Source organism: Necator americanus, chromosome IV (assembly GCF_031761385.1).
Source record: "Necator americanus strain Aroian chromosome IV, whole genome shotgun sequence".
NCBI classification, from domain to species: domain Eukaryota; kingdom Metazoa; phylum Nematoda; class Chromadorea; order Rhabditida; family Ancylostomatidae; genus Necator; species Necator americanus.
Genome location: NC_087374.1, coordinates 35,121,015 through 35,143,536, shown reverse-complemented (window position 1 = coordinate 35,143,536; position 22,522 = coordinate 35,121,015). Strand labels below are relative to the sequence as shown.

At 39.1% G+C, this 22,522-nt stretch overlaps 3 protein-coding genes across 6 annotated transcripts; all 3 read right to left on the bottom strand.

Moving 5' to 3' along the window:
* Positions 1 to 192: 192 nt before the first annotated feature.
* On the bottom strand, positions 193 to 11,571 carry RB195_003715 (uncharacterized protein; the record flags this gene model as incomplete). 3 transcript variants are annotated; one of them, XM_064201485.1, is made up of 35 exons in its annotated part: positions 193 to 334; positions 391 to 516; positions 581 to 663; positions 1,143 to 1,261; positions 2,516 to 2,606; positions 3,789 to 3,869; positions 3,976 to 4,146; positions 4,247 to 4,324; positions 4,381 to 4,549; positions 4,621 to 4,733; positions 4,787 to 4,896; positions 5,192 to 5,363; positions 5,488 to 5,661; positions 5,722 to 5,845; positions 6,094 to 6,161; positions 6,214 to 6,303; positions 6,366 to 6,495; positions 6,965 to 7,054; positions 7,120 to 7,343; positions 7,404 to 7,526; positions 7,639 to 7,779; positions 7,967 to 8,092; positions 8,172 to 8,285; positions 8,365 to 8,452; positions 8,512 to 8,612; positions 9,254 to 9,338; positions 9,459 to 9,619; positions 9,667 to 9,759; positions 9,831 to 9,950; positions 10,218 to 10,386; positions 10,531 to 10,598; positions 10,695 to 10,775; positions 11,015 to 11,158; positions 11,304 to 11,380; positions 11,463 to 11,571. In XM_064201485.1, the coding sequence occupies 35 exons, from the start codon at positions 11,569 to 11,571 to the stop codon at positions 193 to 195; spliced, it is 4,155 nt and encodes a 1,384-aa protein (XP_064057365.1). The 3 variants fall into 3 exon arrangements, with proteins under 3 accessions (XP_064057365.1, XP_013302799.1, XP_064057366.1); XM_064201484.1 differs by lacking the exons at positions 193 to 334; positions 391 to 516; positions 581 to 663; positions 1,143 to 1,261 and having other exon boundaries at positions 2,463 to 2,606; XM_013447345.2 differs by lacking the exons at positions 2,516 to 2,606; positions 3,789 to 3,869; positions 3,976 to 4,146; ... (26 more) ...; positions 11,304 to 11,380; positions 11,463 to 11,571 and having other exon boundaries at positions 1,143 to 1,259.
* Positions 11,572 to 14,181: 2,610 nt separating this feature from the next.
* Positions 14,182 to 17,443, bottom strand: RB195_003714 (uncharacterized protein; the record flags this gene model as incomplete). The annotated part of the gene is made up of 10 exons (XM_064201483.1): positions 14,182 to 14,266; positions 14,333 to 14,470; positions 14,538 to 14,689; positions 14,997 to 15,152; positions 15,211 to 15,357; positions 15,422 to 15,508; positions 15,675 to 15,804; positions 15,874 to 15,995; positions 17,162 to 17,256; positions 17,386 to 17,443. The coding sequence occupies 10 exons, from the start codon at positions 17,441 to 17,443 to the stop codon at positions 14,182 to 14,184; spliced, it is 1,170 nt and encodes a 389-aa protein (XP_064057364.1).
* A 46-nt stretch (positions 17,444 to 17,489) lies between these two features.
* RB195_003713 (uncharacterized protein) lies at positions 17,490 to 22,141 on the bottom strand (the record flags this gene model as incomplete). 2 transcript variants are annotated; one of them, XM_064201482.1, is made up of 6 exons in its annotated part: positions 17,490 to 17,526; positions 17,674 to 17,878; positions 20,186 to 20,268; positions 21,148 to 21,212; positions 21,542 to 21,729; positions 22,093 to 22,141. In XM_064201482.1, 6 exons carry the CDS (start codon positions 22,139 to 22,141, stop codon positions 17,490 to 17,492), a joined length of 627 nt encoding a protein of 208 aa, XP_064057362.1. The 2 variants fall into 2 exon arrangements, with proteins under 2 accessions (XP_064057362.1, XP_064057363.1); XM_064201481.1 differs by lacking the exons at positions 17,490 to 17,526; positions 17,674 to 17,878 and having other exon boundaries at positions 20,103 to 20,268.
* Positions 22,142 to 22,522: the final 381 nt, after the last annotated feature.

Genomic DNA, 22,522 nt, shown 5'->3' with positions numbered 1-22,522 from the left:
TAAATATAAAATCTGCAAAGGCACGTTAGTACCTAAGCCTAGGCTAAAACTCAGCAAATCATTATCCAGCAAGTACAACGCTACACACGCTATAATTCCATCATGCTGAACAAATGGTCAAATTATTCAACTATAATTTTTCATTCTCTTTTCTACAAATGCAATTCCTCTGACTAGAAAAGGCAATAATCTTTACCAAATTTTTCCCAAAATATTGCTCGCAAGTAGGGCAAGATCTAATCCTACAACAAATCCCAATGATCCGTTGTTCAAATAACCTAGGGCTGCCGATACCACGCAGGCTCGATGCTGCCACAGTTGTTGCTTGTCAAACCTGTAAGTCACACACATTTTCGAGTATTACAAATCACTATGAGTTAGTTTCTTCACCTCAATCGATAACATTTGTCATACAACCGCACGCTACTCATATCGCGTAGAGCGAGGTACGTCAGGAATGGACCCATAACTGCTCCAATTACAGCACCATTTGTTCCACCATTCACGAATTTCTCACTGAACTTGGAAAACATGAAAGAGATAGCACACTAGACTAACCACTAGTCTTTTCAAAACTCACGTGAGCTTCTTAGAACTCATATCCTTGTTGTCAAAGCATACGGCCGCAAGCGGAGCCAGAACTGAACCAAGCAAAGCACCAGTCTAAATAGATACGAACTCAAATAATGTAATCCAGCTTTTGTTTATTTCGAATGACCAAGGAACAACCAATATCCGATACGTATATTTTGAATTCAACATGCATACGATGACAAGAATGTTTACTCCCTGTAAATCACACCACCAGATTTGGAATTATCTGAATCAGATTGCACGAAAATGCCAGCCCGTTGCAGATACGAGTAAATTAACGTCTTGCTAAACGAAGAAAGCGGGACGTGGGAAAACATAATTGACACAAAATCCTTTTTGCTGTTGAGAAAAAGATTATTAGTAATCCTTGATTTGTCCACCATTTTCCTTTAATTTTCAAAAACTGGTCAAATAATTGGTCCAGTTCTTGTGATTTAACGGTAGATATGAAACTTAGAGCCAGGCGTGTCTTCTTTAAAAAGAAACGCGTAAAACTTTAAAAAAGGAAGTAATTTCAAAGAGGAATGACTCAAATTAAAACTTCTAACCTGAATACTCCTCATAGTGACATGAATGCAGAATTCCGTTCTCGGCGTCGGCACTCGTAACAGCTCAAAATCCGATTGACGTATACCAACAAAATTTTTGAGCCAATATATACTCATATCTGGAAAAATGCTGTTAGATTCTGATCAGCAACAGAGCGAAGGCATATTAGGAAGAATTAGAAAACATTATTTTTTTTTTCGGGAGAATAGATCTAGAGATAACGTGATCGAACAAAATCAATTGTAACTAGTATGTCAACAATAGGATTTAACAAAAGGACATCCTATCACTGAACTTAAAGAAAAAATGTGAGCGTAAACAACTATGCCTGATCTTATCCACAAATTCGCCTCATTCAATCGACTAAAGTTAAGATGCGGAGGGGATTTGGTGAACATCATTCTACTATTCGAATATTCACTATATTGTCGCATGTACTTGTATTTTCAACAACAACCACGACTCACACTTAAATATCCGAGAGAAATTTTGAAAAAAAAAATTCGAACTCTTTATACACCCTGGGTCATATCATTTTCCCCTATTTCATGAGTAAGCCGAAACCAGAACTTTTCGTTGAGGGGAAAAATATCTGCACAGTTAATTAACATTTGAGTTAGTGAATACTACGGGTGTGAAACTTTTCGGAATAAACGTAGCATGCAAATAAACCCGCAGTGACATGACATATGACTCTATAGTCACTCTATAGTCAACATCTGCAACTAATGGAGCCTCAATCCACCTCAGATCACTCTATAGTCTATACGGATAACAATGGACAGAACCTTATACCGTTGCTGATACGATAGTGAAAAAAAGGAAGACTTTATTGTACAGTGTTCGTTGCATTCATTATATTCACAGATCAAATCCTCCAAAATCATAATCTAAACGGTACAGTGCGGAACATGCAGCGTCACTACATGATGTCAAATGATCCTTATGAGTATCGAAAAAAAGAAAGAAGAAGAAAACAATGAATGAGAGGTTTTGGCTATAATGAAAGTGATTCAAAAAAATGTTGGAGAAATTTTCACACAAGTGAACTGATGAAATCATAGAGTGGCGAAAATAAATATCCCTTAGTTTGCTATTTTAAAGTGAAAAATGAAAACATATATTACTAAATAAGCGCACGGATTATAGGAGAGAATATACGTACAAGAAATAGCCTCTTTATATACACAGTACACCGTCGGCAGCATGAATGTATAGTTACTGTACATGATCAGAAAAAAAAAGAAATGTGTGAAAAAGAATAATTTGGTCTACATATATCTTGAGATCTTTACATTACAATGCTAGATTAATTACTATTACGGATTCACTACGGTGGTTTCCATCATGCTGGTGTTAGTTTCATTCAAACCAGTCTGCTTGTACGGTGTTAAATCAAACGTGAGGACACCGGAGGTTGAACATGCTGCTGCCTCAGGATATATTCCAATTAGCGCATCAGCCTGAAGTTGAATGAATGAAACTACTGGATAAGGTAGCACAAATGTGACCTGCAACAAAATTTCAGGATGAAGATAACAAATGTAAAAGGAATCGACATTTAGCAAACAAAAGAAAGAAAGTTTTCAATGAGCAAGTCCAAGTTTTCAAAGCAGTGATAACATTTTTTTCAAAAAAAATCAAGCGGAATCAGTGTGGCAAGAAGTTCCTTCAACTCAAATTAATGAAAGGAACACTAATCAGCATCGCAATTACACATAAACTCCGAATGGAACAGTTTTCCTTAACAAAAAAAAAACTGGTCGTAATATTACTTGGACCGCTAGCGCAATAATTAAAATTCTGAGAACTGATCGTTTCTACATCGAGATCCACGTAACGCACTTACTTCTAACAATTTAGCTTTTTTTTGAAATAATGTTATTCGTGTTCGAAGCCATGCATCCTCTTTTTTTCGCATTTCCTCATTCAAAACCTCTATTAACCATTGATTAGTACTATTGTGATTTCGTTATGAAGAAAAAAGCAAACCAAAAGCAAAAACAATCAGTTCAGACGAGAGTGCGAGTCTGGAGAAAACCAGAATTGAAATTGGAACCAAACCTTAGAAATTACAAAAAAAAACTGTAGTAGCAATACTTGGAAGAGGCTATTTTCAAAAGGAACTGGTAGCTGCCAATGTGAAAGAAAAATCCTACTTAAGAGTTATAATTTGCGATTATTTGGAAAAGAATATGAACCAAGATATCAATCCGACTCTTCGACAAATTCAAAGCACCAGATTTCAAATTAAAAATTTTGGAGTTCTCTAGGCACATACATTAAACTTATAATTAAATAATGAACATAAATCAGGGTAAGATTGTTTCTGCAGCGAACAGCGAAAGCGGAGTATGATAAAGATGACAAGTGGTACACGAACATAGTCATTAGCATCCCCCTACCCTTTCCTCAGCTTGGAAATAAACTAGCAACTTATTAGGAAAAGAACAGGCAGAATCCCGAACCACTAGATTGATCTAACGTGCGAGGATTAATTAACGCGTAACGAAGTCCCATTAGTCTTTGTTCTCTTGCATCCTGAACCTCGTTATTCATTGGTCACGTGTTCGTCTGTCGCTGCAGAGCGCACTCAGCGAATCTTAGCCGTGGCTGTACGTAATTAAATCTTTTGTAGAATCTACCTTGTTGTAGAACTCTTCTTTCAACGAAATGATGATGATCTGCATGTCATTTCGCGCCGATTCACAAATGAAGGAAGAAACCTGGAAACGTTCATGAGATATTCACATACATCACGCTGCAATGTTGCAATCAAACAGAAATAAAAAAGACGCTATGACGCTGACGCTTCAGTCATCCCAACAATACCTTTCCAATATTTGTGTTGTCAAGAGCAGCGTCAATTTCATCGAGTACAAAAAACGGAGATGGATTGCGAGCGTGCATCGCAAAAAGAAGAGCCAAAGCCGCTACAGTCTTCTCTCCTCCGGAAAGGTTATCCATGGGTCGGAATCGCTTTCCAGGTGCCACGCAGTTGTACTAAAAAGAGGTGCATCACCTAGTTCACTAAGTCTCCTTTTTAGAGTGACTCATCAAGAGGAAACTTTGAGGTGGCTGCTGCAAAAATCACAAAACACACCTGAATACCCTCCAAATAAGGCTCTTCCATATTATCCGCACCAAGAAAAGCTTGGGCACTAGCATTTCGCGAAAGGGCCTGGAAATTACCACCATTGTAGAGTGGACTAGAAACTATAACCTGTAACCGTTCACCTTATAGATCTCGTCAATTTTCTGACTAACTGGTTCAAAGCACTCCATAAATTTGCGGTAACGTTCGGTCTTCACTTTCTCAAAGTATCCACGGATCTTTCGAGCCTTTTTGCGGGCCATTTCGCATTCTTCCGTAGTTTCCGCTTCACGCTCTTTTACCTCCTCCATCCTTTAATGATCAAGTTGTAGACATACATATTGAGAAGAAAAAATAATTTATATAATAACGACTTGAACTACCGTTGGCTAGCCTTCAAATTCGGTGCATTTAATCGAGATAAGGTCGCTTGAGCATCATTTATTTCCTTGTTCATTCGGTCAACATGTCTTTTAACTTCTTCTTCATCTTTGAGCTTAAAGAATCAATGAGTACGCTACAGAAGCATTGGCAAATCAGATAAATTACCTCCTTCAGGCTTTCAGGCAGTTGTCGGTAGTTCACTTTGATCATTAATTCGCGTTCAATTTGCTCTTGAGAGAGATTGTTGGAGTTTGATGGTTGGGAACCATCAGTTTCTGAAGAACTATCAACGCTCATTGAAGAAAAATGTAGAAAATTAATATTTTCTTGCGAAATAAGGATCAAGAGTAGTGATCAGGAGTAGAGCCCTCAAAAATGCAAATGGGATCGTTTTACCAGCTTTTTAAAAAGGAGCACCTCGCAGAGGTCTTATGAAGTAAGACCTTGTTTTATTCCCATCAAGAGAGAAGAAAAACTAGACCGAATGCGAATGAAGAGTCACATCATACATCAAATCCCTTATCTGCACATTTCTAATTCAATCATACAAAAAACAAACTTCGGACAGACCTTCCTCATCCTCAGCGTCCACTTCTGCCAAGCTACCCGACGTCAGTGGAATCTGGATTTGGTTGATCTTCGCCGATTTCAACAGGGCATGCCTATCTGCATGTTTTCTGCTGACAACACTTTCGAGTGCCAGCACTGCTTTTTCAGCACTGGTGACATCTCGTTGCGCAGCCTAAACGATACATACAACTCTTATAAGATTAAATAACCGAGGCATGAGGTGACGAAATTAAAAAAAAAACTAAATAGAATTGAAAGTGAGTGGAAAAGAAGTACAAAAGGAGATTAGAACCAACCTGAGCCTCTTTCTTTGCAGCCGCAAGTTCTCCTTCATAAGCTTCTTGCTCAGTTTTCCTATCCATGGCAGCGATTTTCATGTCGTCCATCTCTTTCTCCAAACGCGTCAACACTTTCCCTTCCTTCGCTTCTTTTTTCTTTAGCGTCTCCAATTCTTTTTCGAGGTGTTTTACCTGAAGGTTACAAAGATATATCAGAAAACAAAGAAGTATAAATGAAAGTTCAACACTTACTTTGTCCGTCTCCTGTTTAACCTTTTTATTTTTGTCCTCTGAGCGCAAATATTCAATTTCATTACGAACGCGATCCAGCTCGTTGTCAAACTCGCGCATACGATCAACTCTTTCTTGGTGAAACCTGATGTAAGCAAATAAAGACAAAGGAAAAAAGCGGAACGGTTACCCTTCAGTTCCAAAATTCGAAGGATTTCCAAATCTTCAATGTAACTATGAATTAAAGCGAGTGTTGAGAACAGTACTTATCCAGTTTATACTAGGTGAAAGAACGCTAGAACGTTCATTCTTCACAGCGTAAAATGGGGCGATAAAGACACAAATTAGCTACCGAACGCAAAAAAGCGAGGAACACAACATCACCACACTTACCTCATTTCTCTTTCCTCATATTCGCGAATATTCTTGATTCCTACCTTCTTACAGAAAGAACCAAACACCTAAATGAGATCGTTCAAATGAAATATAATTCAGTGTTCAAAACTGTGTGACCTCATCTGCAACAGCGTGACTCTTTCCTTCAAGCTTTTTGATTTCTCTTTCCCTTTCTACCATGCGCTCCTCAATTTCCTCGATTTTGGGCTGAAAAGAAGATACAAGTGAGGTCACATTTTGTTCGAGGCCTTTTCCTTTCCACAACTCACTGGAATCACACTGAGCTCAGATTCCAACGATTCTAGCTCAAAGGTAAGTTTGTTGAGAGTATCGGTTTCACATTTTGTCCTTTCCAACTGCATGTTCTTGAGACGGTACTCGACAGACGTCAGCTTATTCCTATAACATCCCATTTATATTTATTATGACTATCATATAGCCTTCTCATAAAAGAATACTCAAATTCTGCAAAAGCAAAGTAGCATTTCTCGCATTCCATGCACTGACTCAACCTTTCCTATATTTTGATGATATTTCCAAAGTAACTTTTTATTGCTCAAGAATTCCAATAAACTGGAACGAATAAGTGAATTATCTTATTATATGTTTTATCTGTTATCCATATTGACGCAAATCCTCACTGGCATAAAAGGAAGTGAAGAATGGTATTGTCGGACTAACATAATAAATGGTTCCTCCAAGGTGGTGACAATACAACAACATACGACATACAGATGCCAACAAAATATGCATTAAAAAAGCTCGTAAACCCCTCCCTAAAATCCTCAAAGGAGAGCCACTTAGAACATAATTCAGTTCTTCCTTAAAAAAGAAAGAAAGAAGAAGACACTGAAAACGAACAACATACCTCTGCATTTCTACGTCAAGCTCTTTTCGCCTTGTCCTGTGCAAAGTGTTGCTTTCGTCCTGTAGCTGAGCACGTCTCTCACGTAATTGCCTAACATATGTATATTATGGAAATTTGAAAATTTTGTTAGAAAACACTCCGAAACTCTGGAGTACCTTAACGCGTTTTCGTCCCATTTCTTAGCTCTCATTTTAAGTTCATGACTACCACCTCCGATGACACCACTTTGCTGGAACATCGTTCCATCCAGCGCTACTGCCTTGTACCTATCACCTCCAGCACTACCGTAAGCAAGGGTTCTTGCATCCTCTGCTGTTTCACAAATAAGTGCATTTCCACAGGCGAATTGAAGAGCCTTTCTCGCAGCAGGATGATTACACTGCAAATCACATTGTATCCCTCTGAGGAGTCCCTGATTTAGAGAAGAAAGCATTTGCACCTGGATAACATCGTAGACCAATTTCACTCCTTTTGGATGAGACAATTCACGCAATTTCTCGTTGATTGGATGGACATCAAGGCCGTGATGAGGTAGGAACGTTTCTGGGGGATAACGTTGCTCCTAAAGATCAAACTCAGACACGTAACGAAATCCTCATTTCGGTACATCTGGACGACAACTATTGGGAAAAACCACCCAGAGAAATCTCACTTAGAAGACAAGTCAGTCCCACCTTTAAATACATTATAGCATCCCTCGCAGTTTCTTCTGAGTCGCAAACAATGCTCATCATATGTTTTTGTAAGACTTTCGTTACAGCCAGGTTGAATCGCTTGTGACTTGGTTGACACAGATCCACGAGACGTCCATGAATCTGAGCAAGATATTGTATCAAAAATAAAAATAATGAAAGATGCGAAGCTCAAAGGAAGCGAGAGTTTGGAAAAGTGGAAGAAAAAAGGTAAACGAAGCTGACTACTGCATATGGCACTTTATAGTGTGCCATTAGTGCACATATACTCATAAGGAAACTTTCATCATACAAAGAAAAACAAGCGGACCTTTTCCGGAAATACTCTTTTGAGATTCTCAATTGCTTCGTTACGCCGTCGCACACGCTCAGATTCTGCAGAGTCACCTGATGCGTCAGAAAGCTGCTTATTGACTTCGGATAGCTCAGCAGACACCTTAAAAGGAATCTTATGTCAAAAGAGTTATAGAACATGAGAAGCAAATCTTTCATAGAAAAAAGGACAAGTTGCTAGCCTTTTCTAGCTTCTCCTTGCTTTCCTTGACTTGCTTCTCCATAGTCACCAAATGCGCCTTCTCTTCATGAAGTACAAGCTTTTGTTGCTCAGCGTTTTCGGTAAGATAATCAATCTAGAATAGTCAACTTACGACAAAAGACAAAATAGCTAACTCAACGGAAACTGATAGAAAAACTGTAGAAAAGATGCACCTGCTTCCTTAGGCGCTCAATTTCCTGTTTCTTGTTCTTGATTTTCTCCTGCCATGTTTTCATACGACGCTCTTCGTTCACTTTTGAACTAAAACGTGCACTCTTAGATGGAAAACAGGCCATTATAAAAAAGCGATGCACTTTCACCTTCTATCTGTCTCCTGCTCTTGTCTCTTGGAATTGAGCTGCATATCGATGAGACCAGATTTTTTCCCCACCTCACGTTTCAATAGCATATACTCATTGATCTAAAATAATCAACAGCTCATATTAAAATGGAAATCTCTTTTTTAACTACGCAATATATTTGAAAACAAAAATACCAACTGGCTAAACCAGATCGTTGCTGGAAAAATACTGTACACGACATGTTCATAACTGCCCATGACTTATTTTTGCAACTTTGGAACAGTAGAGTTTACTTTAAAATATGTTTCTACTACGTGGGTAAGAAATGATGATAAATTCTTTAAACCTGGTCAGACAATACACATCTAAGCAGAAGAAATATGTTAGGTTGAAGCAAAGTCAAAGAATGGAAAGGAGTAGAAGAGTACCACTTCAAACATTTCGACCGTTTGGCTGAGAAAACTTGAGAAAACCAGAATGTTGAAGGTGTTAAGGAGTTTCGTCGACTGCCAACATTAAATCTACCAAAATGAATAAACCTGTTCTGTGTTGATTTTCACGTTGTGGTTGTCAATATTCGATATATGTCATTAAGTTGAGTAATACGAATTTAAACTTTGGCGATTAAAGACTGACAATCCATGGGTATCATCCTGTATCAGCGAACACTAGTTCGCTAGTAGTTTAAGAACATAAAACTGTGACTACAAATGGAAGAAAAAACGCCACAGAACTGATAACACAAAAAGCATTGACGAACCTGTTGCTCGTTTAGGTGCAAATCAAGCTCCTGACTCTGAGATTCAAGCTCAGCTTCGCATTCTGCCTTCTTTCTTTCTAGTTCTCTGAATAAATAACAAAATTGAAAAACACACATAAGATAACACACATAATACACATAAGACGTTAGCAAAGTAGAGACTAGAAGACTAAACAATAAAAACGGGAAATCCTTGAAAACTCACTTGGCATTATTTTCCAGTACATGCACTTGCTCATCATTTTTCTCTGCAAGTTTCTGAACAGCATTTAGCGTTTTCTTGCTCGTCTCCAACTTTGTATTTACATGAAGTACTTCCTGTTTTACTTGTACATACAAGGGACGTTGAAGAGCTATTTCTCTTTCCTAGAATAGGAGATGGACTTGAGAAAATAATAATTCGGTAGACTTGCCTTATCGCTGATTTCCTTCTCTAGTTTATGAGTATCACGTTGTGCCTTCTTAACTAATTTCTGTTTCTCATTCACCAGTTCATCGCACTCACTCTGAATTCATTCCTTTATTATACTTATTCATCTAATCCATCAAACACGCAAATGAACAAAGAAACGCATACCTTTTTAGCTTCAAGTTCTTCAACCTGTGTTTTCTTCTGGGCTAAATCATCTTGGGCTTCCTTCCCATGACGTTCACAATAGAACAATTCCAGTAAATACAGCAATCTTTGTTTGGCAGCCTAAATTAAGAGAGATGAGGCTCTACCTGGTCATAAGCATCAGACTAAACCAAGCGAGTGTTAAAAGTGACTCAATACACAAACTAAAACACCACAAATCATATTTCATGACATTTCAGACGAAGAGATTGGAAAGCAGGTCATATGATGATGACTTTCGCGAAAACATGACTTAGCAATTAAAAGAGAGAAATGATGCTGCAAGTGGAGAATGCACGGGCATCATCAAAGCGAATATTGTTATTGAATGAACTGAAGAAGCCTTACCAAGTCGTCTTTCATATGCTGGTACTTTTCGGCTTCATCTCTCTCAAGTTTGGCTTCTCTCTTCTCTTGTGCAATACCTCTACGCTTGTTCATGTTCTGTTGAGCATCATCTTCAGCTTTTTGAAGTTCTACTTTCAACCGATCATACTCAGCTTGTAGCTCACACGATCTGAAACAAAGTATTTGAAGAGATTAGAGAAAAACTTCCAGATGTTGAGTTTGAAAAATAAACCTAAAACAACAATGTAGTCAATAAGTTAAAAGAATAAACAAATAATAATAACAACAAAAATAATTAAATATAAATGTACACCTTGAAATTTCTTCGAACAGCGCTGTGCGCTCCTTGGGATTTTTCATCGCAATCGATTCTATTTGGCCCTGGAATTAATACTAATCATACAAATGCTACACTAAAAAGTATGGCTAATGTAGATAGAACTAAAGAAGAAAAGGATAATAGGTATACACATCTACCTGATAGACGAGAAAGTTTTTAGCCTTGATAAAAATTTGAATTGACTCCATTTCATGGTTATACTGTTGAACAGTGACAACCTAAAAAAAATGAGAGCAGATAGAGAGTATTCTTATGGAATTCTGCAAATCGTGATTATTTCCAATATTTAAGGGCTAGAGTAGAAAGATAAAAGTACACATAACGGAGATGAGATGTAAAGAATGAACCAAAATAAAACAATAGAACTCAACGAATATAAATATTAAACTGAAACAGAACACAAGCTGTAAACAAAAAAGAAAGCTTAGAAGGAAACAAACACAAGGATTTTACTCACCTTTCCGTCTACACGAAATTCAGAACCAGCGTTAGTAACCGAACGAGTAAAAGATCGCATGCGACCGTCATCTTCCTTGTAGTTAAGTGTTACAGAACAACGGTTAGACACAGGTTTTCCTACAGGTGCTCCATGAATGAGATCCTAAACGAACAAATATGAATACAAAGTATAGTCAACACCGTAAAAGGTACAAAAACTTTGATTTGTTGTAGAGCTGTCAGAAACACAAGAGGTGTGGGCATCAAAAGGTTCAAAATAAAACTGAAATGAGCAGGTGGACACTTACTCCCAACTTTTTAACACGAAGACTCGTTGCTTTTTCTCCCAGCACAAAACTGATTGCGTCCATAAGATTTGACTTTCCTGTAAAATGGAAACTTTAGAAAAGTAACTCGACAGATAACTCGTGAAAGAAGTTTGGAAATAAAGTCTTAAAATAACTGACCTGATCCATTTGGGCCGATTATTGCTGTGAATCTTTTGAACGGACCAATCACTTGTTTCCCCTTGTACGATTTGAAATTCTCCAAGTCTAACGTGTGTAGCACACCCATAGGAGAACCGAAAAGAACGAAAATAAGACAAATACAGGACCCGCACGCTCTGAAGTACAAAACATCGTCGCAAACGAAATGTAAATCATTACTACTGAGAGATATACTTATTGCGCGAGAAACACAACATAACGATAAAATGAAGCGAAATTCAGATTCGTCTAGAAGAAGTCGAAACGACTATCGCATCCTTAGGATGTATTATCCACAAACTCAAAAGCGAAGCAGTGTCGCGGCAAAAACCACGGCGCCGCATGAAAAAGGGGGCGTGGGCCATATTACGCAAAGGTTGCATGGTGGTGGAAATGTCGGAGCGAAGTTCAAATCACATGAATTACAGGATGGGAGTGCAGCTAATTGGACGGGGATTTTTAAACAGAGAGAGGTTAAATGCACAAATACACGTACAGATGTTACAAAATTACTTCTGGGACCTAGTTTCGATATGCAGAAGTTGATCTGTTAGCAATGCTTTTGCTAATCTATTGGAACATGAGTACTTTCCGGCTGTATATACTGCTGGCCTGCTTGGTCTTCTTGCCTACGAAAATAGACGGGAACGGTTGTACTACGGCACTGTCGTGGAGCTGTAAAGTCCCTTCTAGGTCTACCAAAGTCGAAACCACGTCCGCATATTATATTGTTTACTTCGTTGAGAGTTTACAAAACAAAAAACGGAAAAACAAACAGGAGTTTTCTGTTTCGTTGTCGAATTTTTATCCCGAAACAGACACATCCTAGGCGCCAATATCTATAACCAAAAAGAAAAAAGCTAGGAATTTTGTCATTAGTACCCTACGCGGTCATTCACTTTCGTCTGCATTTTTACTTTGCAAAGGAGAAAAAAAAATGGAATGGTTATGGGAAATCATTAATCGGATGCCCCACAATGCCTTCGGTATGAAAGATTTACAGTAAGTTAAGAGATGTTCAACCCCAAACTAATGAATTTATACGGAGGTATGGTCTTTTAATTCGTCGAGGTTTTGGAACGCGTGTTGGCCTATACAATCATTCGCGGGACCAGCCGATGATAAAATCAGTGTTTTTATCCTCCCGGACAAGTCTTCCGGCATCAATTTATCGATTCCGGAGGGATGAAAGGGATCCACAAATTGCAGTAAAACGCGTTGGCGCATCCCAAGTCAATTGATGCACCGAAGACTTCTATATTTTTTCAAAGCTAGTCTTTTTACTGTTGATCTCATCTCAATGAAAAATGAATGAGTGAAAGTGAGAGAAAATGCGATTTCTTATGAGGCTAAATCTAAGAAAACCTGCAAATTCTTGAAATAGCACTAAAATATGATGTAAGCTACGTCTGTTAAAGCGAAGAAAGGTTGCACACTGTGAAAGAACTCAATCCTTACAGAGCTGTAGAACCTCTTCACAGGGAACTTTTATGTTCTTATAAGGTTCCAATTTATTGGATCTTTATTTATTTATTCTTTATATGGTCATTTTCTTTACGGTTTGAAGCTGGCCGTTAAGACAATCCTGAACACGAGAGAAAATCATTTATACTGTTTAAACAGTCACAACATCAACACGAATCTTCTGCTTGACAAAGCACAAAGATTTCTGACGCCACAGAATTCAGTCCTGACTTCACATCACGACTTTTTTTTAATCGCCCTCCTGCGCATTTAAAGATCCACACATTAACCTCTTCTCACAATGCTTAACTCTACCACCTACGGTTCGCACCTATTTCTCTCCCATTTGCTGGTAATACTCCAATCTGCACTCCATTACCACCAGATTAATTGTTTTTTTTTAATAAACGCTCTCGAATCGATTCCCTCCCGCTCGCTTTTCTAAATCAACAGCGAACTCCAAGATTTTCGGGAGGAACTTCCACTTCCAGTACCCATTTCCTGAACAAACTGCTCTCCCTTCCAGGAAGGGATACCTGTCTGCACATATGGTCCATCAGGAAGAATCGGTACTAAAAAACTATATTTCAAACGATTGTTGGTGTGACCTCGTTGTCCAGGTTAACAGTAGCACTAGCTAGCGGTCCAACAATAGCTGTATTGTAAAACGAAATGCTAATTTTGCATATCTTCCCCAACTTTGAACATTTTATTGGCCACTTCACTAAGTTCAGAACTGCTCGAATATCGAACACAGTGCAACGAGTACACCACCTGCTCGATACTATAAATTTAATAGTTCTAAGCCGAATTAATAAATGATAAATGGTAGAGGAGGTCAGTGATGATACCACAACAATCCTTGTCTTTTCCAGATCTTTCTTCCCGCATTCATTTGATAAGCATACAAATGGGTGCAAATATAAATTAGAGATCATGAGATCCCGATACTTTAGAAAGTAGCTGTAAGTACTTGGATAATTCAAAATACAAAGAAAATAACAGTGGCGCAAACATAAGTATTGTGTTAGCTATTGCTAAGGAACGAGGACGGAAAGATGTCTAGGAAAGCACATCGGATTAGATTATGTGAAGTTTGAGAGGGACTACGTCCAAGAAGTAACAACTTGAGCTAAATAGACAATATAAGCTAGTCGGAATAATTGAGTTAACACTATTTTTGGGTGCCATAAATACAGGTATACAGTGATTTGACTTCGATAAGTCGTTAGTTTTATGATGATGGCGGAGCCTGAACAGGTCTGTCCATTGTATAAACGTCTGGCACGAGAGGAACCGCTGCTACTGAGAAGAACACTCTGAAATTTTAAGATAACTTCCAACACAAGTCAGGATTCGCAAGAACTTCAAAGCCAGGTACTCACTCATGACTATACTTTGAGAACACAGTTTCCAGGCGATCGTACATAACACGACGCTTGTGTAACATATGGTTCAACTCCCACATTAACGGTTCAACATCTTCCGCCTTGTAACCCGAGTATTTTTGCAAGATAGGACTCCTAAACCGAGAACACACTGACAGTGACAAAAGCTACCAAAAATTCCAAAAATTATTAGATGTCAAACCATGTAGCGTCCTTATCATGCATTTTGAAAGCAAGTAGAATAGCGGCGGCTGCCATCAAGGATTCTGACACTCCAACGAACTCGTAGAACATCAGCGACGTTTCCAAAATATATCGCGCTAGTGTGAGTTTTGGCATATCAGTCTTCGTCACCTACATTTGAAAAAAAAAAAAAACTTTACAATTTTCAACAATTGATGACTATACACCACTAAGTGGGATAATGATAAATAAAACTCTCCTACTTTTGCTCTGCTCCTGAAAACGAAAAATTAGAACCATTTGAAATTGATCATAGGAAGTTCTCGTTCAAGAACGCACCAACTTGGAATACTGGAGCGAATTTAATAAAGTTTGGATATAAATACAAACACTACATGGAAACTAGAACAGCGCTAATGCGAACAACTAATACGCTTGACTTCGAGCAGAGAAACGTAAGTCTCTTATCAACACTTACCCGTGCGTAACGTCTAACGTATCGATAACTGAGAGGGAATCCGATGTCATAGTTTAAGGTGTCAAGAACTTTCATTTCCATTCGAATCATTTGCTCACGATTGAACACCTCTTCACAGACGTACATAAAATCGTCGATAAGAGGTGGGCTGCGCTCCTAAAATTTGAAAAGAAAATTACTCATCAGTCATGTGGAGGAGCTTACTCTAACAAACCTCAAATTTGCACGCTATAAAGATAGCAGCACTTGCCAGTAACTGCAGGTCATCTTTTACTACTCCTTTGGTCTTTGAAAGATACATATCAACCATTTTTACTGACATATAGAGTGTCTCATGATTGAGTTCGAACGTTTCTTGTATCTAAACAAAGTTGAATATGAAGGCATCATTTCAGAAATTAAATGAATATTTGATAATCTCCTACTTCGACCATCCAATCAGCGAGAACTGCTCGAGTCTGTTTGCTGAGATTAGGATGTTGCGACATATAGTCAGGAACATGGAATTGTTTCTAAAGCCTTGCGTTAGTAACACAAAAAGAACAATAATGTGGTACTTCTAAAGCAGAGAAAAACTTCATTTTTCTAATTGCTATCATTGATCAAACTAAAAGTGATTCCCAGTGTTTTCAACACTTTTTTAAACTTTAAATTATTAGTTAACCCAGTGATGCTCACCTCGCGAGACTTGTAGTATCTGAAGATATCGAAAGCAAACTCGGAGACGTTTGCGATATCTGGGCCACTTTCAGCATCATAGTCATAGGCCGGACATGGATCTGGTTCAACAATAGGCTTCAGTTCTTCGCTTTAAAAAAAAAATGAAAAATACATCTCGGTCATCATATAAACAATTAATTCTCATAATATTTATTACCTGTCCCTGCTTTCATTGATCGGAGGCAACGAGTTCTCTGAGTGAGTTTTGGAGCGGCGACAATTACGACGACCATCTTTGGTTAACTTCTTCGTCGAATCGATAACCACATTGGAAATGGCCTGTATTCGATAGAACCAGAATAATATCCAATATTTCGCTTGCCTACGTCAGCACATATCCGTGAAACCATCATCAGGTAGCAGGACTAGTTAGCGTTTAAATACATCACCCCACGAATCTGAGGTGGTACATATTTCAGGTGGAGTATTCGTATGCAGGATAGTAGATTATGAAACAGATGGAATCACTCCCCTCTCCATAATCTACTATCCCGTATACGAATACTCCACCTGAAATCCGTACCACCTCAGATTCGTGGAGTGATGCCTTTAACTCTAACTGCGACTAGTTAAACTTTTCGATTCAAAAGAGGTCATATGCCTTTACATTAACACATAAGGATTGACAATATTTGTTATCAAACGGTAGTTATTCGTCCAGAACCAGCCAAAATTTTAACGGAAAAACCAAGTATTGATCAATCAATATGGAGTTCTTTGATGTTCCCAACCACCAAAGAAATCTAACAACTGAGTAAAAACCAACTACTGTGTTGCACAGAAATCCAACAAAGAAAGCTGTTAGGAGGAGATCAATATGTGCCATGAAATCCCTTAGAATAAAGACTTAATCAGATACTCAACCTATCGCGACTTTTCCTATCCAGAGGACTTATTTTAGGTACAGATTAAAATCAAAGAAATCCTTGGCTTTTCGGCATATTTGATAAGGCATGGGAACTACATCCCTTTGTTTAAAGTCATCATCATCATCTAAACATCTTTCCAACGAAAAACTTCACCATGTCATCATAAGCGCAAATAATAAGCTGTATACTACCCATTCGAGCTACTATCGCATTGACGAATGTTACCAGTTCTCAAATAAGCTGAAAACAACCCTGCCCATCAACCGATTTCATTTGTGCTGCGATTTCTTTACTCGTTCTTGATTTCCATGATTTATTAACCTACACTACGCAGCAAATTTCTGATCGTTATCTTTTTTGATGCTTGAGTTCTCTCCAGGTAAATTCATCCTTCCGAGAATATCTAGTAACAAAGCCTGAGCTAGTGCCCAAACAACTATCGTTCCCGTTGAAAACACTAAGGTTAGAGCTGTACGCCTTGGCCCATAATCCTTAAATCGACTTCTTCGAGCGATGTTGCTAACTCTGGCTCACAAGGTCGCCTACTAAGTCGCGATCGATACGTATGTTACTAACTCGGCTGAGGTCAGCGAACGCAGGTCGTTTAGCTTTCGGCTCGAGAGGGTCTTCACCGGTAACGATCGACTGCTTCTTTCCGCGTTTCACATCCGCTGGAAAGGGTAGGTATAGAGGAAAGAAAGATGAAAAATGCAGATATGAGGACTTTAATAAGGTTTCAGACAAGTGACTAAATAAAAATTAAGGATTTATGATGAGCTTATAGGATTCTTAGGTGATACCTGGTTTCTGGTTATTGATGATGTTCACACTATTGTTGTTCCTGCTCCGAAGCATCATCTTGCTAGAGCCGACGAGGTGATGCACTGCGTCTGGATGTCAGGAGTTACTGGCTCTGACCGTGGCTAACGAGAAACGAAACGCTGAAAACGAAGGCAGATGATCTCCGAAAGGAACTCGAGAGTTCGAGAAGGAGACGAAGTCGAGAATGTTTGGTGAACCGCGGAGAATCAACGAAATGACTCCGTCCACAACCACAGAAGGACATCCCCGAGAGGAAAAAAAACTACCGACTCGAACGGCGAACTGTCAGCAAGCGATCGGACGATGATCGAAAAATTTCAAATGGCGGGCACGCTGCTAAGATTCGCGGCTGATACGGTAGGCGAAGGCGCGAGAGATTGACTTTCGAATGCGTTCTACTACAAACATTGTTGCAAATGTCACTTGGTACGGAAACAATACGAGCTGTTCTATTTTCTTCGCACTTGTCCTCTGAAGTATGAATAAAGTGGATGCAAGTTTGGGACCCTTTGGGGAGAGGGGGGAGGTGTGGTTGAGGGGACCCATCAGCGGCTTCCTTATTTCTCGACGATCTAACTTTTTTTTTCTCGTAGTAACATTAGTTTACATGTCGTAGATCCTCTAGGACTAATGCTTAGACCCTAGCTCCTCGAATGTTTTAATTTCGGATCCAAGGGTAAGCAGCTGTGGAACTGTGGGAAGTGTTCTTCCACAGACACGATGTGGCACCTCTAAAGTTGATTTTTGTCGTCAATCGTCTACGTTCGTATGCACGGCTTAGTCAGTCCTTGCAGGAAAGTAGAAGTTTGTTTTTTAGAAGAAATTTGTTTGCCAAGACGCTATCTGTTGATGTTGCCACCAAAGTCATCGTATCACGAAATTGACGTAGTGTGCAAACATGATGGGAAACATAGAGTTCGGTATGTAGATTACAAATATGGGCGTGGTTTCTCCCAATTTCTCCTGGTCGTCCTGACATTCGGGAACGGCGTTCGCTGCTCCGAGGTTAATTGGAGCGCGTCACACCTGTGCACGCGCCGCATTCACGAGCGAGCGGTCGATAATCGACGAGGTCTTCTCAGCAGCCTATTCATGTAAAATCAATGAATAGGCTGCTGAAGGAACCGGAGCCTGCAGAAAGGTGGCGCGTTCTAACGTACTTTGGAGGAACTAAGGCGGTTCCTTCGCTGCTTTTTAAGGGTGATTGAGCAGGGCCACGTTTATGCTTCTAATGCACATCACAACTCTATGTGTTTGAAGTGTAAAGTGTGTGTAAAAATATAAAGTGTAGGTGGGGGAGCCACTCAGTCGCGTTCTTATTTCTGGGGTTAAATAACTAAATCAATCATATCCCTAAGACCTAAGCACTAGTCTTAGGCGATCTATGACATTTAAGCTAAAGCTGCTAAGTGAAAAAAGATAGAGCGTCCAGAGATAAGGGCGCGGTTTGGCGCATGACTTGCGTGGACCACTCCATGCTTAAACTCCTGTCTTTATCCTCTCAGACAAGTATAACACTAACTCGTCGACTCCGGAGAGATGAAAAACTTGGGCGCTCTAGCAACGTTTCGAACCATCGACGGTACAGCCTCAAACCGTTTACCAATTGCGGATGTGATGTTGAAGTAGTGATTTGAAGGTGATTATATCATGAAATTGACGATGTAGAGATCTGGGGACGAATTCTTTGTGGAACAATGTAGAGTTGGAGGTGTGGATTACTAGCGTGGCCACACTCAATTCCCCTTAATCGTCCTGAAAAACGTCATGGGAACCGCTTTGGTTCCTACGAGATACGTTAGGACGTGCCGCCTCCCTCAGCAGCATATTTAATGGCTTTATTTGTGTTGGCTGCGATGTCGGCAACTTCTAATATACCTAGTGGGAAATGAACCGTTTCCCACACGGTATTTAAGGACGGTTGAAGGAAGTTAAGGCGTGACCACGCGCATGCCCATAATCTAGAACCCCAACTCTGTGTTTTCTCCCAGAGAACCCATCATCGTCAATTTCGTGATATGCTGCTTCTAATAAGACAGAATTGACCTACTTCATCGGGCATACTTGTAATGCAGTAACAGAAAACAGAATCCGTAAATGCACTGGAAAATTGGTTTGCTTAATATCACGTATTGAAGAATATTGAATGAGGAGTAAATGTACACTCCAAATTTGAATCAATAAATGCGTAAACGTATTGCGTTGTGAGGAACTTCCCGAATAATTGGTCCTCGAAGTATCTTCAGGTTCACTGAGACCTGTTACAGACTAAGAAGGTCACGGTGGTTGAGTTGCAATATTTCTTCCTTTCATAGCTTGTATATGGAGAAATACGTTGAACGGTGAAAAAGCGATGAAAAATAATGTCTCGTTTCTCTTCGTCTTCGTTGAGCTTGAGTAAGTCTAGCAAGTTTCGAGGTAGGACGATCACTTTTTAAATTTTACTTAAGCAAAGCTCCATTTCACCACAAATCATGTTCTCTGACATTGTTGCGCCTATTTTTCTGTACTCTTTGGACCGTTTTTCAAACAATTCTTTGATAATAAAGAGAGCTATGTGAAGAGGTCAGCAGTGGAACTAGTGACAGTGATTGTGCTCACACCAACCTTGACTACGGTACGATCAAACAATTTCTTCAACCTATGAATATTCTCTCAACAAAGTTGAAGTGAAAATATTTATTTACAAGTTCATTCAGAACGGAATCTGTGGAGGCATCAACGTAGGGAATGGATAGAACGTCGTGGCTGTGAGGAATTGCTGCGGGTACGCGTAACCTTGATATTGTAGTGGAATTTGAATTGACTGTGATGGCAGTTGTGGTGGTGCAGTGGTTGATTTAGGTGAGACGGTGTTAGTTCTGAAATATACGTTTTTTTTTTCCTCTGAATTTTGTTTTTCCTTCATAGTGCATGCTTTTCCACGTCGGCAATTGTAGATTTAATTTTGTGTTGCGAAAAATATATAGTGTAGCCTAACGGCCATGAACCTCGGAGCAGTTGCGTAAGCAGCTGCGCTGGAAGCGTCGCGTTGAAGGAAGCGGTTGGAGTTGAGGTGGGACTATCGCGATAAACGATGAGTAGAGCTAGCAAGGGCGCTCTCTCAATCTTAACCGCCACGCACAACCGCGCCGCTTAGAGCGCAGCCGCTTACGCAACTGCACCAAACGTCATGTGGCTTGGATCCGACTATAAGTCTCTAGTGTTTACGTATTATTTGTTGCCTATTTTTTGCACTATTTGTTTTATGAGCAACATGGTGTAACGGTGATACTGTAAACTTTTCATAAAGTTTAGATTACATCCGAATTCTGAAACCTGACTCGAAAATTGTTGTGTGTCCACAGTTTACGCTGCTATCAAATCAAATATATTTTTATCGGTTAGGCTAACCATTAGCTGTAGCTAAAGGTAGTCGTAAATTAGCTCTTTAGCTCAAAAGTGTTCCTTAAATCCGGAAGTTTTTTCAATTCATCTGAACTCTTGTTGTAACCCTTCGTACATAAGGAGAGACGGATAGCGCAGTTAGTTCGTCTGTTTTCTCATTTTAAGCCGTCAATCTGACTTTCTGGAATTCTAGGGATTCTTATAAAGATTTTTACCACTATCTTCTTTGGTAATGGCTCTTTGATAGGTGACTTAGATCTTCTCTGATTTGAGACGTCGAATTTTTATTATTAGTTATTGAATTGGAATTATTAATTCTCATTATTACTAATTATTGAACTACTGATTCTCACCTGGTTTCGTCATTTGTTGTCTTCTTCCTGCTTTTCGTTCTGCGGTTTTGAAACCAAACCTTTACCTGAAAAATAAACAGTAACCGAAGATTATTCCTATAATGATGTTACGCAGAAAATTTCGGGCAAAATTTTTGCGCCTTTGTTTTGTGAAGTGAATGCGAGCGGCTTTTTCTCAGTAATTGTAGTAGTTGCATAGATTTACAGTATGTATAGTTAAAAAAGGAGCTCAGGATTGAAAACAAGCCTGTTGTTGTCAGTTTGTTGTTTGTTTTGTCTGTTTGTCTTGTGTTTTTTGATTTCAAAAAAGTAGAGAATGTAAGTATAAATAGAGACAGCAATAAGATAGATGGCGTAGTTTTTTTTTCTCGTCAAAATCTTTGCAGGACCCAACCTGTGTGTCACTTAACGCCAAACGTGTGGCTAATGCCAGACGTGCCTCTCCAGTCAAGTAGCCATTCTCCTGAAATGCCTCCTCCAACAGTCGGAGTTGGTCCTCGGAAAAAGTCGTGCGCGGACGTTTCGGACGTTCAAGGTCGAGTTTCAATGGGAATTGCAGCGTACGTTCTTCACCATTTGCTCCTTTAAAAAAAATCTTTCATTAATTGAGAGTATCCATGCTTGATAGCGTTTCTGCTTCGATTATTAAGCCGGTACAGCCTCCTAAATAATTCCCTTTGTTCACTGTCTCTTTATAGTAGCCCAAGTAGTGATATAGGTCTTTCTAATTTTGCTTATTTACTTGTTATTTACTTTTATTCGTTGTTTTATTTTTATGTGCGCGCTCTTATTTTTCTATTTACCATTTACTATTTCAAAGACATTTTTCCGGAAATGTAAGCACACATGCTGTTTTACCATAAGTCACACAGCGAAACGCAACCGAATTGAGGAGCAGAGTCTCGTTTATATTCATTGTTCATTAATGTGAATTTTAATACTTACCTTTAATTTTCAACACTTTCACGTAATCTGAGTGATGAGTTTCTGTCATTGCTACCGTCGACTCTCTTTAAATGCTTTTCTGAAAAGAAAGCAACATGAGAAAACCCTGTTATTTGCATTTCAAAATCGAAGGTATCGAAAGAAAGCACCAGAAGTATTCGAGAGGATTCTCAGTTCATGGATATCTCGGTGAAGCAAGATGAAAAACGTTAGTTGTGGGAGTGTAAATAAACAAATAAGTGAATAAACATATATACGCTTCCAAAAGTTAAAATAATAACTCTTCCCTATGTTTATCGCTTCGTTGTATGCCATATTACTGTTGCTGCTAGGATTCGGATGCGTGATCTGTATGGCTAACGTATACTGTTTATAATGCGACAAACCAAAGAGCAAAACTCCTAATGAGACCACATTTGCTGCGAAAGTA